This window comes from Stegostoma tigrinum, chromosome 7, assembly GCF_030684315.1.
Source record: "Stegostoma tigrinum isolate sSteTig4 chromosome 7, sSteTig4.hap1, whole genome shotgun sequence".
Taxonomy (NCBI): domain Eukaryota; kingdom Metazoa; phylum Chordata; class Chondrichthyes; order Orectolobiformes; family Stegostomatidae; genus Stegostoma; species Stegostoma tigrinum.
In genome coordinates, this window is record NC_081360.1 from 43,957,774 (window position 1) to 43,976,890 (window position 19,117).

Consider the following 19,117-nt stretch of genomic DNA (forward strand, 5'->3'; position numbering starts at 1 on the left):
ATGGAGGCCTGTGATGGAATTTATTGTGCATCCTTGAATTCTGAAAATAGTCAAAACACTGATATATGTGAAGGCTGTGCTGTCCAACAACATTCTGGCAAAAATAGTGAAGACGTGTGCTTCAGATCTTGCCATGCACTGAGCCAGATTGTTCCAATACATCTACAACACCTGCATCTATCCAACTATGTGGAAAATTGCTCAGATATGCCCTATGCATAAAGAGCAGACAAATCCAACCTGGTCAATTACTGCTCCGGCGAGCGACTCTCTTGTACCAAACAAGTGTCAGGCAATGACCTTCTCCAACAAGGGAGGATCAGACATTGTCCTTGATATGCAATAGGGTTATAATAATTGAATTCACACTGTCAACATCCTACAAGTTATCTTTGACTAGAAACTAAACCACAGGCTGCTCCAAAAAAATCCTGAAGCGATTCCACAAATTCCTTTTTTTGAGATTCACAAACAACCTGATTTTCCCAGTCCGCCTGCATATTGGTGACCATCATCATTGTGTAATAGTGCCTTTCTTACATGCCTTTTCTATCTCCTAATTTATCTTCCTCCCCACATCCTGACTACCACTGGGAGGCCTCTGCACAAATCCCATCAGGGTCTTGTTTCCCTTTGCGACTTCTCAATTCTACCTGCACAGATTCCGTGCCTTCTGACTGGATATCACTTCTTGCTATCAAATTAATTTCGTTTCTTACTATCAAGGCAACCACCCACCAATCTATCATCCTTTTGATAGGATGTGTCCTCATCCCCTCAGAGCCATGTCTCTGTGATATCCACAACATCATACCTACCAATTTCAATCTGTGCTACAAGCTCATTTACCTTCTTTCGCATACTGCAGGCATTAAAGGGCAACACCCCCAGTCTGACATTGACTGCTCCCTTCTCATAGCTGTCCCCTTATCTGAGGTAAGATTCCTGGCCCGTTCGGTACTTTCTGTCCTGGTGCTTGTTCTGGAAACTTTAATAACCTCTGCTGAACCCTTCCCTTCCCTTTAACATTTTTCATAATTTTCCATACAACCGAACTCCCCAGGATTCTGGTTCCAGCATGATCCAGGTGAACCCTGTCCCAATGGAACAGTTCCCTCCTTCTCCAGTTCCTAATGCCAACATCCTATGAATTTGTGATCAGAGATAATGGGAACTGCAGATGCTGAAGAATCTGAGATAACAAAAGTGTGGGGCTGATGAACACAGCAGGCCAAGCAGCATCTCAGGAGCACAAAAGCTGACGTTTCCGGTCTAGACCCTTCATCAGAAAAGGGGGATGGGGAGAGGATTCTGAAATAAATAGGGAGAGGGGGGAGGCAGACTGAAGATGGATAGAGGAGAAGATAGGTGAAGAGGAGAGTATAGGTGGGGAGGTGGGGAGGGGATAGGTCAGACTGGGGAGGACAGACAGGTCAAGGGGGCGAGTTGAGGTTAGTAGGTAGGAAATGGAGGTGCGGCTTGAGGTGGGAGGAGGGGATAGGTGAGAGGAAGCGCAGGTTAGGGAGGCGGGGACGAGCCGGGCTGGTTTTGGAATGCAGTGGGGGAGGGGAGATTTTGAAGCTGGTGAAATCACATTGATGCAATTGGGCTGCAGGGCTCCCAAGCAGAATATGAGTTGCTGTTCTTGAAACCTTCGGGTGGCATCATTATGGCACTGCTGGAGGCCCAGGATGGACATGTTGTCTAAGGAATGGGAGGGGAGTTGAAATGGTTCGCGACTGGGAGGTGCAGTTGTTTGTTGCGAACCGAGCGGAGGTGTTCTGCAAAGCGGTCCCCAAGCCTCCGCTTGGTTTCCCCAATGTAGGGGAAGCCACACCGTGTACAGCGGATGCAGTATACCACATTGGCAGATGTGCAGGTGAACATCTGCTTGATGTGGGAAGTTATCTTGGGGCCGGGGATCTCCTTGATCTCCCATCCCCCACTGCATCCCAAAACCAGCCCAGTTCATCCCCGCCTCCCTAACCTGTTCTTCCTCTCACCCATCCCTTCCTCCCACCCCAAGCCGCACCTCCATCTCCTACCTACTAACCTCATCCCACCTCCTTGACCTGTCCATCTTCCCTGGACTGACCTATCCCCTCCCTACCTCCCCACCTATACTCTCCTCTCCACCTGTCTTCTTTTGTCTCCATCTTCGGTCCGCCTCCCCCTATCTTCCTATTTATTTCAGAATCCTCTCCCCATCCCCCTTTTCTGATGAAGGGTCTAGGTCCGAAATGTCAGCTTTTGTGCTCCTGAGATGCTGCTGGGCCTGCTGTGTTCATCCAGCTCCACACTTTATTATCCCATGAATTTTTACCCATTTCACTTGCACCAATCTTTGAGCTGTGTATTTGACTTTTGAATCTTGTTGACCCTGTGTCAATTTGCCCATGGCTCCAGTAGTAATCCAGAGATGATTGCCTTTTTGGTTCTTTTTTTAATTTAGCCCCAGCTGCTCCTATTCTCTCAACACAACCTCTTTCCTCTTTCTACCTATGTCATTGGTGCTTATGTGGACCAGAGCAACTGGATCCTACCCCTCTCCTCCAAATTCCTGTGTAGCCCAGATGAGATACCCTGAAGCCAGGCACTAGGAGGCAACATAGCCCATAGGACTCTTAATACTGACGACAGACAATAGTGTCTTTTCCCCTGACTATACTGTCCAAGATAGTACATCCAAGTCCATTTCTCTTTTCTGCCCCTCTTGAATGGCTCCCTTTCTCATTATGGTCAGTTTGCTCATCCTGTCCACAGCCCCAACTTTCATCACACAGGGAGCAAGAATCTCAATCCTTTTGAACAAGCTCAAGGGAAGAGTCTTCCTTCAGCACCACCTCTTGGATCCCTCTACCTGCCTTGCTCACCTGCCCGTAGTCACACCTTCCTGAGGCTAACCAAATTGTGGTAGTTAAACTAAGGTGGTGTGACTGCTTCCGGAATGACAGCGGCCAGGTAACTCTCCCCCTTCCTGATGTGTTGCCGTGTCCAAAACTCAGACTTCAGTCATCAACTCTGATCTGGAGTTCCACAAGCAACCGACACTTGCCACAGATATGGTGAGTATGAACCACAATGGGGGTCTTCCAGCTCCCATATCATGCAGGTACAACACATCGCCCAGCCCTGCCTCTCTAATTTACTTACTTAGTTCTTCATTTGATTTTTTAAAAAATCTTGCTGGTCTTTTACTTTGTATCTTGTAAATGTTGCCCCTGTTTACCTTCAATCTGAAAGTTTCCTATAATAGATAGTCAAAATAGGAGCTATCATTAAACAATGAACTTACAGTTTACCTGTGATATCACTATTTGGTGCTGGGCCTCTGATCCTGGGCTTCAATTTGTCCTCTTTTGAAAAAACTTACAAACAATGAGCCAAAAGAAGTAAGCAAAAAGCATCTTTTCCCCTCTGTACCAGATTTCCACGCTGTCTCCACGTTCCCCGAACTGTATATTCACTTGGTCTAGATCTCAGTGTGAGTGTGTTGTCTTCTTCCTGACTGTGTGAAGCTTATTTGTTTAAGAAAAAAGTTCATGTCTGACAGCAAAGATATATCCCAGAGAGGAATGAAGGATTCTAGGAACGGATTAAGCAAATAATCATCAACCAGGGTAGCAGCGAATTGAAAGAAATCAAAACGTACACTACAACAAGGATTCGTGGTAAACCAAAGAACTGGGGACACTTTTCAAATAAAAACAAAGATGACTACAAAATAAAAACAAATCTTGGAGGATGAACTCCCAAGTAATATCAAGCTGCAAAACAAGACCTTCTTTAAATATATGAAAAGGAAGAGAGTTGTCAAAGTGAACTTTGGCCCTTTAGAGAATGAGGCTGGGGAAGTAATAATGGGGAACTAGGAAATGGCAGAGAAATTGAATAAAGACTTTGCATTAATTTTCATATCAGAGACACTAATAGCATTCCAAAAGTACTAAATAATCCACAGGCAAAAGCAGGAGAGGAAATGAGAAGAATAACAATCACGAAGAAAAAAAAGTAAGGGGCTGAACGTTGATAAATCTGCCAGACCCGATGGAATGTGTCCTTGACTATCATAGGAAGTAGCTACAGTGATAATGGATGTACTGGTAATAGTCTTCCCAAGAATACTTTGATTCTGGAAAAATGCTCAAGGATTTGAAAACTGCCAAAGTATCACCTTTTTTTCAAAAAGGGAAGGAGACAAAAATGGTTAATTATATGCCAATTAGCCAGTTATTTATTGGGAAAATTTTTGGCTGTTATAAATGATGTAACATTCAGAAGTTGATAACGTAATCAGACATAGGCAGTATGTTTTCACAAAAGGGAAATAATGCCTGACAAATTTCATGGAATTCTCATGGGATTTGACAAGGTAGATTTGGAGATTGTAGGCCCAGAAGGCATAATTCCAGAGGAAGTGGTTCCCCAGCTAAAACAGAGATGTGGAGTAATTTATTCTGAAGGTAGTGAATCTGTGGAACTCTTCATACACTGTTCAGATGTAGATTCAGATGTTGTTAGACGTATTCACGGCAGTGGTGGGTAGATTTTTAATCAGGTGTTACAGGGACAATAGCAAAGTGCAGATGAGGATTTTCAGATCAGCCATGATCTCGTTGAATGGTGGAGGAGACTTGATGGGCCAAATGGCCTACTTCAGCTGCTATGTCTTTTGGTCTTATAGACCAGTCTACTTGTGGATGGTCAACATTCCTTGGACATTAATGAACCTTTTTTAAAATTAAAATCAACAATGGTTTCATGGTTTCCATTAAAGTAGTTTTTAAGTCCAAATTTATTAATTGAATTCAAATTTCCCATCTACCACAGTGGGATTGAAACCCAGAGCATTAGCTTTGGTCTCTGAATTCTTATGCTAGTGACAGTATCCCTATTTTTCTACCTCATCCATCGTCTCTGTGCTCGCTGTTCCACCTTTGCTCCCAGTCAATCAACTCCTTGACTTTAAAAATCTCATGTTTGTTTTAAAATTGCTGCATTCCCCTCCCTATCTGTATGTCTCATGATGATAGCTGCACTCATCCATTTCTAGCTTCTTGGTTTTTCCTGATTTTAATTACTTCACAAATAGTCATCAGGCCTTCAGCTTCCCGAAGCTTTGAAATTTCCTCCCAAATTATACTGCCTCTCTACCTCTCCTCCTTTCTTTAGGATGTTCCTTAAAATCCACTCTTGATCAATGAATTGATCATTTGCCCTCATATTGCCTTTTTCCATTTTAATTCTGATTTTGCTTTAATATCCTCCTTTGAATTAACTTGAGTTTGTTTTATTATATTAATATAGCTCTACCAAAACCAATACTATATCTGAATTTTCTCAGCCAAATTCTTTTTTCCCTTCTGCCTTTATCCCATCCTTTATTATCACTCCTCCCTCTTTTTTCCATTTTGCCCATTTCTTCTAAAATGTAAGTATTCTGGAATATTTGATTGGTTATGGAAAAGGAATGGATATCCAACTGTGCAATTCGAAGAACAAATTGGTTACAAGAGCCATTCTGGAAAACATGGTCGGAAAATTTCCGCTAGATGTTTTCCCGTTTTATAAAAAATATACCAGGGTTGCCCTGGTCGACCCATTGTCTCAGCCTGTTCCTGCCTCACCGAACTCATCTCCACCTATCTGGACTCCATTTTCTCCCCTTTGGTCCAGGAACTCCCTACCTACGTCCGTGACACCACCCACGCCCTCCACCTCCTCCAGGACTTCCAATTCCCTGGCCCCCAACACCTGATTTTCACCATGGACGTCCAGTCCCTTTACACCTGTATTCCGCATGCAGATGGCCTCAAGGCCCTCTGCTTCTTACTGTCCCGCAGGCCCAACCAGTCCCCCTCCACCGACACCCTCATCTGCCTAGCTGAACTCGACCTCACGCTCAACAACTTCTCTTTCGATTCCTCCCACTTCCTACAGACAAAGGGGGTGGCCATGGGCACCTGCATGGGCCCCAGCTATGCCTGCCTCTTTGTAGGTTACGTGGAACAGTCCCTCTTCCACACCTACACAGGCCCCAAACCCCAGCTCTTCCTCCATTACATTGATGACTGTTTCGGCGCTGCCTCTTGCTCCCCAGAGGAGCTCGAACAGTTCATCCACTTCACCAACACCTTCCACCCCAACCTCAAATTCACCTGGGCCATCTCCAGCACATCCCTCACCTTCCTGGACCTCCCAGTCTCCATTTCAGGCAACCAGCTTGTAACTGATGTCCATTTCAAGCCCACTGACTCCCACAGCTACCTAGAATACACCTCCCCCCACCCACCCTCCTGCAAAAACTCCATCCCCTATTCCCAATTCCTCCACCTCCGCTGCATCTGCTCCCACGATGAGGCATTCCACTCCCGCACATCCCAGATGTCCAAGTTCTTCAAAGACCGCAACTTTCCCCCCACAGTGGTCGAGAACGCCCTTGACCGCGTCTCCTGCATTTCCCGCAACACATCCCTCACACCCCGCCCCCGCCACAACCGCCCAAAGAGGATCCCCCTCGTTCTCACACACCACCCCACCAACCTCCGGATACAACGCATCATCCTCCGACACTTCCGCCATCTACAATCCGACCCCACCACCCAAGACATTTTTCCATCCCCACCCTTGTCTGCTTTCCGGAGAGAACACTCTCTCCGTGACTCCCATGTTCGCTCCACACTGCCCTCCAACCCCACCACACCCGGCACCTTCCCCTGCAACCACAGGAAATGCTACACTTGCCCCCACACTTCCTCCCTCACCCCTATCCCAGGCCCCAAGATGATTTTCCATATTAAGCAGCGGTTCACCTGCACATCTGTCAATATGGTATACTGCATCCATTGTACCCGGTGTGGCTTCCTCTACATTGGGGAAACCAAGCGAAGGCTTGTGGACCACTTTGCAGAACACCTCCGCTCGGTTCGCAATAAACAACTGCACCTCCCTGTTGCAAACCAGTTCCACTCCCCCTCCCATTCTTTAGATGACATGTCCATCATGGGCCTCCTGCAGTGCCACAAGAATGCCACCCGAAGGTTGCAGGAACAGCAACTCATATTCTGCTTGGGAACCCTGCAGCCCAATGGTATCAATGTGGACTTCACCAGCTTCAAAATCTCCCCTTCCCCCACTGCATCCCAAAACCAGCCCAGTTCGTCCCCTCCCCCCACTGCACCACACAACCAGCCCAGCTCTTCCCCTCCACCCACTGCATCCCAAAACCAGCCCAACCTGTCTTGCCTCCCTAACCTGTTCTTCCTCTCACCCATCCCTTCCTCCCACCCCAAGCCGCACCTCCATCTCCTACCTACTAACCTCATCCCACCTCCTTGACCTGTCCATCTTCCCTGGACTGACCTATCCCCTCCCTACCTCCCCACCTATACTCTCCTCTCCACCTATCTTCTTTTCTCTCCATCTTCGGTCCGCCTCCCCCTCTCTCCCTATTTATTCCAGAACCCTCACCCCATCCCCCTCTCTGATGAAGGGTCTAGGCCCGAAACGTCAGCTTTTGTGCTGCTGAGATGCTGCTGGGCCTGCTGTGTTCATCCAGCCTCACATTTTATTACCAGGGAGGCAGCTGTGAACAGTTGAAAGAATAGTCTTCATTTACACCAAAAGCATTCTTTACAAATTTGATATCGTCTTCATTCATACAGGCTTTCCAATGGATAACTTTTTGATTTCAGATATGGCAAAGGATATAAAAGCAGAATATTGCAGATGCTGGAAATCTGAAATGAAAAATCAGAAATGTACTGAGAATTTTCAGTGTGATTTGTCTATCCTGATTCCTCCATCAGATGTTCCTTGTCCCTGCGCCATCACAAAAATGATAGCTGGTGCCAAATGTATTTGTGTGTGCAGGAAATGCCATTATGGAACTAAAGCAACACATACAGCATTGAAAAAGTCAAAGTTTTATGGACCACATTGTAAGAAGTGCTCTGAAATCACTCCATGGCAAAGGAGTTGTAAACGGCAGGTTTTAGCTACACTGATGATCTAAATAAATCTATTTGTTCATGTGTCAAAGATGTGCAGGGTATGTATATTGGCCATAGCAAAAATTGCTGCATTCTGTCCAGGGATGTGCATTTTAAGTAGTTTAGCCATGGTTATTGTGAGGTTACGGACTGGGTCTGGCTGGGACGCTCATCAGAGGGTCGATGCAGACTTGGTGGGCCAAATGGCCTCTTTCCGCACTTAAGGGATTCTGTGATTTGATGATTCTGTGATTCAGAATCTAATCAATACCTTGTTTATACAATTAATTTTTATTCTGTCTCCGGGGCTAAATTCTCCCATTTCATTACCTCCCACTTCCTCTCTCATATCACTTTCTTTTAAATAGCAAAATAATACCTTGTCTTTCACTGCAAATTCCTCATTACACTTCCTCATTGAACAAATTATTCTTCTATATTGAACCAAAGTATTCCCTGCTGAAGTGAAGTTTGCACACATTTTATATAATATTGTTTATTATTTACTGTTCTTGATTTAGCAGAATTTAATCATAATATATTTACTTGCCCAGTTGGCTATAAGCTTTCTTAAATATCTATGCCAGGACAGAAGTGGTAATACTGTTAGAGAACAATAAACTGACTTTAAAATGATCCGAAACATATTAATCAGCCTTACAGGTTGAACACAGATATTCCAATATATTATAATTTAACATTAATTCAGTATGCTGTCATCCCTTAGCTCTAGTCCTTCCACATGTTAAAGATGTACCACTAATTCCAATGTCTTGCATTTAAAGTGCACCTTTATTGCAGAAAATAATCTCAAAACACTTCGCAGAGGTGTGAGGAGAAAAACACCACCGTAATTGTTGCTACAAAATGACAACATTGTTCAGTTGTTAGGGTCTTCTTTGAATGCAAATGAATTTTCAGTAGAAGGGCTCTGGTACAGTTGTGCTGTCCCTATCAGGTTCAAGTATGACCTGCTGCAGAGGTCAACACAGCTGAGCAGGTTGGTCAGAAATATTAACAAGTTCTACAGGTTCATTCATAATAGATTCCCTCTCTTAGTGCAAGCTTTTTGTTCAGTTATTTTACTTCTGTCTCTTTTAGGGCTTTCTCATTTTTTTCAGCTACTCACAGCAGCAATATACATGTTGGCGATTCAACACTGAATTCTCAAGGCTTTTTCCATTAAATCATTCTCATGTTTCGTTGGTGCCCACATTGCCCATGTTCTCGTTCTCCATCCTACTTTCCTTTTGTCCTCTTTATTTCTTTACAACCTGACTCTACCTGCTCTTCTGCCCCCCTCCACTTTGTTTCTCTTCATCTCTTTTGCCTCCTCTCTCCCATCACCCTTGAAGGTGAATTATAGCACAGTTGAAACAAGCAGTAAAGCCGTGGCTCAGGGATTATCTGATGATGATCACCAGTCATGTGGACAGATTGAAGCTCTGTCTGAATCAGCTGTCCCAATCATCAACTCTTCTCTTATTTTGTGTTCAGCTTTCGTTCAAACAGCAGAACTAGTTAGGGAGAAGGTAAGACACACAAATTGTTTCCATATTTAGCCAATTATAAAATGAGAATTGCTAATGAGATTCCAGTCTTAATTTGTTTTAAAAAAAGCCAGCTGCTGTGTATAGAAAACTTTTTCCTTGCCTTTTTTTCTCTCTGTCTCTCTAACAGACACATGAAGGTGGTGTTAGGGATTTGCTGCTTGAAGCTGACAGAACAGCAGAGGCCCATAAAAACCAAAGTCAACTCTATGATGAGATGGGAAGAACTCTGGGAGTTAATTGGACAACTCTCAATCAATTGCTTGAAAATCGAAAGAGACTTTTAAAAATGGCCTCCGAATTCTTTGATCAAGCTTTAGAGGTCAGTAATTAACAAAGAAAAAGTGATTACAAAATACAACAGCAGTTTAAACTAATCTTGGAATTAAAGATCTTACAGTGAATTTTGATAGTGCTGTGTGGTCTTTTAATTAACACAGCAGTTGCAAAGTTGATTCTATTCCTAAGAAATGTATATTTTTTAGTTTGCTATAAAAATTGATGAAGCTGAAGAATTTCTGAACAGTGCCCAAGTATTTGAGGATATGGATTCCTTGAAGCAACTCCTTCATCAGCATCAGGATCTTAAGAAAGGCAAGTACTTCAGCCAAATGTATCATGAGTATTTGTAACTGGGAACTTGAACAGAAAATTATCTTAAGTCTTTTACCCTGACTCTCTGAAACAATGCCCTTTGCGTTATTTTTAGTTTGGGCAGTATCCTAGATAGGGATGAGTAACAAAACCTGTTAATATTTACAGTACGGCTGTGATACTGGTGCCAAATTGTTTCATTTCATGCCAACAGTTATAAGGTAATTGCAGTTTTAAATCCAGATTCAGCACTAGAAATTGACACTAGACTTCTGGAAGAAGAGGTCCTGACTTCACTTAATTCCAAGTCTATTTGGAACCTTCACACCCAATTTACACTGCACACCTTTATTGCTGTTTTTCAGCTATTCAATAAAACTTCCACCTTACCTTGGGTTTTTGCCATTTCAACTTGTCTAACATAAGTAAATGTGACCTTGAGCCTTACCATTTCTAGTCTTGCCATTTGTTCAACTTCTCAAAAAATATAGTCTTGCTTCAGGCCAACACTGAGTCAAAACCATTTGGGATTTGACTGATAGTGTGATCTACAGTAACCTACTTCCTACATTTTCTCTCATATTTACTTGATCCCGCAGAGAAAATTAATAAACGCATGTCTGGATTCAATGGTGTAGACAATAGTTTAGCAATAGATTACAATTCAAATTACATTTTAATTTGATTGCAGCATTTGTGTGAGTGGCGTGCAGCTGTATAATTGCCAAGTAGATAGAATGTGCAGCCAGCATAACTGCTTTCTCGGGTAAAGGAACATTGAACAAGTGAGAATAAAATAGTTGATGGAAGCTAACTGCTTTTTGCAGAATCTCAGAATTGTTGCAGCGCAGGAGTCCAATCGACATATTGTGTCAGCTTGGCTCTTTGAGGGGTGCCAAACCCTTGACTTTACCTTTTAACACTGTATATTCTTTCTTTTCAGATAATTAGCCGATTCCCTCTTGATGCCTCAAATGAACCTGCCTGCAGCGCATGTTCAGGCAATGTACTCCAGACCTTTAGTACTTACTGTGTGAAAAGGTTCTGGTTGTTTTTCCTTTGCTACTTTTGCCAAATATCTTAAACCTATACCATTTGGTTTTTGATCCTTTCACTGGGAAGTTATTCTCCCTATCTACATTATCTAGGCTGCCCGTGATTTTGAATGCCTCTATTAAAACTCTGTATCTCCTACAAACTGAACAGTCTATCTACATAACTGAAATTGCTTATTCCTGCAACTTGTTAACTAATCTTTTCTGCACTCTCTCTAATGCTTTCACATCTTTCTGATAGTATGGTGCTTAGAACAAAATAAAACATTCCAGTTGAGGCCAAAACAGTTAATTTGAGGAGGCTGAGTAAGAATTTCTGAATGGTCATCTTGGTCTGTTCATACATTAGAAGTCAATTTTTTCCAAGTTATTTTGATGCCTTTGTATCTACATATAATAACCATTGATAATTTCTGATTGCTAGTAAGCCCAGCAGCAAGGCCTTAGCTGTGATTGCGTCCTATTTGTGACTTGCCAGTTTAGTACTGAACTAGAGAAAAAGGTGACAAACAGAGAGCAGAGATTGATTTACATAGTAAGAGATTATTGGACCTAGCACCAAATATCCACTGTTTCAATCCCAGAATTGATTTTATTACTTGAATATAATGTATTAGTTCTGTTGCAGTTAAAGTGTTTTTAACATTTGACATTTAAGCATTGGGGTGGTGGGGGGTGCAGTGGTGGTGACGGTGGTTAAAGGTAAGTGGATGCCAGTTCCAACATAGAAAAATGTTTTAGTGACTTACAGATAAAGGCTGATGGTAATAAAGAATGTGATTCCATCTACATCATCCCGCTTATTAAGTGAAAGTTACTTTAGAGGAATTTTTTTCAAAATGTTGAATTTAGGTTACTTCAAAGAATAGAGAAAGACAAGAAATAAGCAATATTAGAAATTGAGGGAATGCTGATTAAGAGAAGGTAGAATATCTCAAAACGTGCTTGACATTTTCTCCAAACAATCATCAGATAAAATGCTCTCTGAGGAAATATATTTTTCAAAAAGGAGAAGAGATGAAGAACGAACAATTAACTATAAGCCGGTTAGCTTGACATCTTGTGATTGAAAAAATGATGGAGTTTATAGTAAAGGATACAATTGCAGAGCATTTAAAACTTTATAAGCAAACAGAGTTAGCATGGCATCATGAAGGGGAAATACTGCCTGACAATTTTATTAGAATTCTCTGAGGAGTTATCAAACAGTATAGATAAAAGGAAATAGAAGATGTAAAGTAAAATAATGCACACTTAATGAGAAAAATGCTGTATTGGAGGCACTTTATGAGCAGAGAGAGAGGACTGACCACCAAAAGAAAACAGAGACTTGGAATGAGGGAAGCTATGTCAGGCTAGCAACCTATGACTAATAGAGTCACATAGGGCTCAGTGCTGGGGCCAGAAAAAAATTGGAGATGATACAAGAAAAGGTACGAGAATGATGCAGTGAGTCTGCAGAGAGATATAGATAGGTTAAGCAAGTGGGCAAAAATTGGGAAAGTGGGAAATAAAGTGGGTAAATGAGTTTGTCCATTTTGGCAGGAGGAATAGAGAATTAAATCTAATTTAAACTGAGAAAGCCTGCAGAAAGCTGCAGCAAAGAGGAATTTTGAAGTCCTCATGCTTAATCACAAAAAGCTGGCTTCCAATTTCAGCGAGTAAAAAGAGAAGGCACATGGAATGTCACCCTTCAAAGGGAATGGAGTGTAAACATAGGGGAATCTTGCTAAAACTATAGAAGGTGCTAGTTATGTCACACCTGGAATAATGTGATCAGTTTTGATTTGCTTTTATCTAAGAAAAGATATACTGACATTGTCAGCAGCCCAGAAAAGAACTGAGGAGAGATTTGACTTGTACTCATTAGAATTTAAAAGAATGTGAGACAACCTTATTGAAAGAGACAAGGTTCTTTGGGAGCTTGACAGCATAGTTGTGGAGAGGTTGTTTCACCTTGTGGGAGAAAATTGGACCAGAGGGGATAACCTCAGAGTAAGGGATCATATGTTTAGAACAGAAATGAGGAGAAATGTCTTCTCTTAGAGATTGTGTCTAATTATTTATCTCAGAGAGCTATCGAGGCTGGGTCATTAATTATATTGAAGGCTGAGACAGATTTTATACAATAAGGGAATCTACAGTTATGGGAAAATGATAGGAAAGTAGATTTGAGGGCTATCAGATCAACCATGATCTCACTGAATGGCAGGGCAAACTTGTTGGTCTGAAGGAACTACTTCTGCTTCTAATACTTATGGTCTAAGTCTTGGACTAAGTGTGGAACTTGAATGAATTCCGAACAGTTGATTTTGTTTCAGTCCTTTTAACAAGCTCAATGGTCCTTCTCAACAAAAGTCAAGAACTCCTCAATGTAATCAAAGAGTTCAAAGTCCCTGGGCCGAAAATACATTCTGAACTAACTCATGGGGCTCACAGCAGCTGTGTAAAGATTGAAAGTCTAATGGAGCTCCTGCAGGACAGGAGGAGACAGCTAGAAGAGCAATCGTATCGTCAAAGGCTGGACCTGGAGCAAATTTTACAGATCTATCAATGGGACCAGCAGGTAGATAAGGTACGGACCAAATCTGTGTTATTACCATGAAAATAATGGCTTTGAAATAATGGCATTCACCGGAGAAATAGCGTTATAATCTCAGAGAAAAACTGTTTGGTTGAGCACGTTACCTATGACCGTTTACTTTTGAAGAATACATAATACTGTCAAAGTAAAGATAGTGGCTAAGAATAGTCTTCAGTTTTATGCAATACAAGCTGATATCACAATACCAGCAAAAAAACCCATCTATGTTCATGTCCAGAGAATGTTTTTGTTTAAAATGCTGCCGTCATAACTTCAGTGAGAACTGGGCTTGACATCTTGTCAGAGTGATAAGAACAAACATTGACCTAGATCTTCTGGTTAGCAGCATACTGGGTGCACTGGCACTGACCACAATATTTTCTGTGCCCTGGTGGACCTACCCCTTTATAGTGGGACCTCCAATCCTGACTGAAGCAGAAATGGTGTCGTTTCTCCAAGGTAAGCCCAACGAGCTTAGCAGGATTGAAAGAAGGAGTGGAGATGGCCCTTTTACTAGCAGTCATATTAAGGTAGGTTTGTCAGGGTCTCAAGTTTTTTTGTGAATAATTTTGTTAGGGAATGGCTGTGTGCATGGGTGAGTGAATGATTCAGTGGGGGGGGGGTCATGAGTGAGTGATTGTGAAGGAATGAATTGGTGGGTAAATGGGTGAGGAGTGAGGAACTGGATGAGTCCTTCAGTAAGTGAATAAATTAGTGAGTGAACAGTCAGAGCCGTTGGTCAGACAAGCATGGTGTGTGGGTTCAAGGAGTATTAATTTCAGATTGGAGGGTAGGAGACGGGGTATTGGTGAAAGAGAGGGTTCTGTTGGGAGCTTGCTCAGATTGCAGAGGTGATACGGATGGCTATGTGCGTGGGTGAGTGAATGATTCAGTGAGGGAGTGTGAGTGAGTGATTGTGAAGTGGATTCAGAGAGCGTTCATGAGAATTGTCCCAGGATTGAAGGCCTAACATGTGAAGAATATTTGAGGACTCTGGGTCTATACTTGATGGAGTTTAGAAGGATGAGGGGAGATCCAATTGAAACTCACAGAATACTGAATGGTCTGGACAGAGTGGATGTTGGGAAGATGTTTCCATTGGTCGGAGAGACTAGGGCCCAAGGGCACAGCCTTAGAGTAAAGGGAAGACCTTTTAGAACGGAGATAGGAAGAAACGTCTTCAGCCAGAGAGTGGTGAGTCTATGGAATTCACTGTCGCAGAAGGCTGTGGAGGCCAGGTCATTGAGTATGTTTAAAATGGAGATAGATAGGTTCTTGATTGCCAAGGGGATCAAGGCTTACAGGGAGAAAGCGGGAGAATGGGTTTGAGGAACTTATCAGTCATGATTGAATGGTGGAGAAGACTAGATGGGCTGAATAGCCTCGTTTTTGCTCCTATGTCTTATGGTCTTATGGATGAGTGGTTGTGGTATTTGGTTCAGTTACACTTTCTAATGACTAAGTTAGACCAAACAGTAACAACATAACATTCTCAAGGTAAGTCCTGCATAAATAAAAACAGAAATAACTGCAGATGCTGTGAATCAGGAACAAAAACAAAGTTGCTAGAAAAGCTCAGCAGGTCTGGCAGCATCTGTGAAGGAAAAAAACAGAGTTAACGTTTCAGGTCCAGTGACCCTTTTCCTTCTCAGATGCTGCCAGACCTGCTGAGCTTTTCCAGCAACTTTGTTTTTGTAAGTGCTGCATATCTCAGTCTTGGACCCCGAAGCTGTTTAGGGGATCATGTGTGCAAGGCCCAAGGCTGTGTAAATCAACCAAATGGAAGTTTAAACTACCCAGGAAATTATAGGGTATGTGCATATATCAGGATTTCTGCAGGATCTTCACAAATCTGATCCCAGCTCATTTTATTATGGACAGGTCAGAATCCAGACTGAAACCTGGTTTCATAGATCTTGTTTTGTTCTGCTTTTAATAGTGTGGCCTCTTGGTGAAACAAACACACAATAATGTTGCAGATTTTGTTTTAAAAATTAAAACAGAAGTTTACTAACCAAAAGATAGACAGTTAGAATGGATAAACCAAAATATTTACTCAACATTAATTTAAGATTTTTAAACACTGTAAAAGGATAATCCCATTAATCCCAATACATTTTCTTTATCATGTCCAAAACAATGCATCCCTAATACAGTAGCCAAATGCACCCTTGTACAATGTTTTCCTAACACCTTGATAGGCTTAATGCAACTGTGACTATAACTCTTAACTGGAACACTGATAACCTTTGCCTGGAGCTACCAAATACCAAGATTAAACTCAGCTTCATATAATTCGTGTAGTTTCTTCAGGGGCGTATCCCAACCCTTCTGGTTTGGCACTATAAATCTAATTTTATGATATCCTCTTCTTCTCAGGAGCACTGCTCTATATGCAAGCGTCTCCATCTAGTGATTTCACTGAACTGCCCAAAACAACATAAAACTCTTTAGTATCTCTATCTAATCTATGAGTATTTCTTCTACGCTTAAAAAAAGCTCAGCCTAGAAATTCATACTGATCTTGTAATCAACTGCTTACATTTCTAAGACATGAAGCATCCTAATATTAACATAAACCCTTTAATCTGCTAAAATTGCTATTTCAAACTCTTTTAAAAGAAATCACCATGGCTACTGAAATACGTATTAACTTCAGACATGAAGAAAACTTGTATGTCACTCAACACAAAATAAAAACTCAAACTTAACATAGATGATATTAAAAATATAGATAATTCAGATAGATTATATCACTTTATGCAAACACAGATTTAAATCTAGATATTCATGCTCTAGACCTTGAAAGTTTTGAGCCAAAAGTTTCACATTTGGCTTTAACTGCCAACAGTGAGAGAACTTTTATTAAGTCACCTTGTTGGTTTCAATCCGGTTCCCAAAGTTTATGACTGCTTCAAAAACAAATTTAAATATGCTAATCTATTTTTAGTTTGTAGCGAAGAAAATACTGAAAATAAGTGCATCATTTTTAAGATTTCATACATTTAGAATGACTATTATTCAGTTTTAATTTAACATCTTTCAATTATCAGCAAACCTATTGTTGTATCTTCTTGTAGTCTTATCGTGAAAGGAAGTTATAAAGTTAACTAAAATACAGTTATAGGCAGAAATTTAAATAATGCCAAATAAGATATAGTTTTTCAGTTTGTTCTATTATTTCCTCTTTGAAATCAGGAGCATTAATATACTGAACATCACCTGCCAGCTGAATAAGCTTAATATTTTTATTCCAATGATTCACCATTAATAATCATTTATTTATCTGCAAAAGGAACAACATAATTCAATAAGTTGCTAATTTTGTTTGGTATTCAAATGCTCGTATGCTTATGTCTAGGAATTGATAGAAGTGCTGAGAATGAAAATAGCATAGCTGCCCTCAGTTGTTGTACATTGTACTATGTCTTTCACAACTGACGTTTAATAATTACTCTGTTTTGGATGAAGGTGAAGCAATGGTTCCAGCACGATGGTGAGACATATTTACGGAATGAAAATTTAGGTTCATCCCTAACCGAAAGTGAATGGCTACTTCAGGAGCACCGTCGTGTTGGGTGCAAAGCCCAGGTAAGTGTGTATAAGATCCAATCCATACCATCGTTTTGATGAGAACAGTTACTGGAAGATAAGATTTTATGACTTTTTAGCCTCAGTTGCAAAAGAGGTGAAAACGATGTCACAGATATATGTCCTTGTAATTTCAAGTTGAACAATGCTTCTAGAATCCTGTTGAAAGAAGCTACTAATAAATGTTATGTTTCTTATATGATTTATTCGTAAGTGAGGTTAGCTCTGTTGGCTGGATGACTGGTTTGTAATGCAGTGAAGCCAACAATGTGGCTTCACTTCCTGCACTAGCCGAGGTTACTATCAAGGGCTCTGATTCTGAACCTCTTCCCCTCACCTGAGGTGTGGTGACCCTCCGGTTAAACCACCACCACTCATCTCTCTCTATAATGAAAGCACAACCCTGTGGTTTGGTAAGACTGTGGCGACTTTACATTTACCTTCCCATTTTGTAAGTGATTTATTTTGCAATGTAGTTTTTGCGTAATGGACAAAATGGAATTGATCACGAAATGGAGTTTATCTTAATGCTGCTCAAACTTAATCTGTACATTTGCTCACAGATTATATGCTTATTCACTCAACATAAACATTTCCACAAATGCAGGATAAATCAAGCAATGTATTATTTGGATTGAGGTGCAATCATATACAACTGCCCTTCCTGGTCTGCCATGGTCATGTGATCCTTACCATGAGATTCCTATACTGGAGGTAGCCATTTTGCAAGTCCCTCAGTACAGAGATGGTAAAGGCTGTTCCGCTTCTTTCTGAGCATGGTGTCAGAAATGGAGCTGAGGTTAAGTTCTGAGGAACTGGAGGAAGAGTACAGCCACTGTCAGAAAGAAACAAGCAATATTCAGAGCTGTGAAAGCTGCTGCATACAACTAAAATAATCTGAGAAAAGAACCCGGGAACAGGCTATAGATAATACATTGCATCAGAGACAATAGCGACAACTATTCCTCTCCCAACTTTCGTCAAAATGAAAGGGATGTGAAGCAGAACTGGCAGTTTCTCCACACGTAAACACAGAATTACGGTATAGCAATAGATCTATTTAACAAGCTACAGCTGCTATGAGTAACTACAGTCCAATCATTGCTGGAAAGAGACTGTATTTGAATGTGTATCCCATTCAAAAATATCTGTGATGAATAGAAGAAACAGACTGCAGAAATATCAAAAGCCTTGAATTAAAGTCACCCCGGTTAATGTACTGCCTTTTTAACATACCCTCATTAACTCCTGATTTATTCTCTGTTCTACAGGCTTTATAGAGCACTCCCATCAGTCACTTCCTCCCTTCATCTTTTCATACTTGCACCCATATAGATTCTGCATCACCCAATCCAAGATGATTTGTTGTTATGCCAGCTCGTACAAATTAAACTGCCCTACCCCCTTACCATTCCCTACCTACTTGTCCTTTTGACAAGTCACATAGCCCTGAATGTTTAGTTCTCATCTTTGATCTTGTAACCATATCTCCACAATAGCTGTAAGTTCACACCCTTATTTGTGTCATTAATTTGTTTATTTTGTTCCAACTACTCTGAATATTTAAACCAAGAGCCATTAATTCTGCCCTTTTGCTATTTTATAACCATATGAGCCTAATGGCTGCTGGCGTCTTTGAAAATATTTCTCCCTTTTTCTGAATCTGTTGTTCTCATTTGACTAAGACTATGTCCCTGTAGAATGCAAAGCCACATCCTTGCCACCATTAACACATTCTGGCTGATAATTGGC

General features: G+C 41.3%; 1 protein-coding gene across 1 annotated transcript in view; it reads left to right on the forward strand.

Annotated features, from left to right (window-relative positions):
• Positions 1-19,117, forward strand: part of ccdc141 (coiled-coil domain containing 141) — a 137,038-nt gene that overhangs the window by 29,717 nt on the left and 88,204 nt on the right. Inside the window, exons 3-6 of the mRNA XM_048535414.2 lie at positions 9,672-9,863; positions 10,027-10,135; positions 13,512-13,765; positions 17,246-17,365. Coding sequence (XP_048391371.1) covers positions 9,672-9,863; positions 10,027-10,135; positions 13,512-13,765; positions 17,246-17,365 — 675 coding nt within the window. The remainder of the gene's footprint in view (positions 1-9,671; positions 9,864-10,026; positions 10,136-13,511; positions 13,766-17,245; positions 17,366-19,117) is intronic.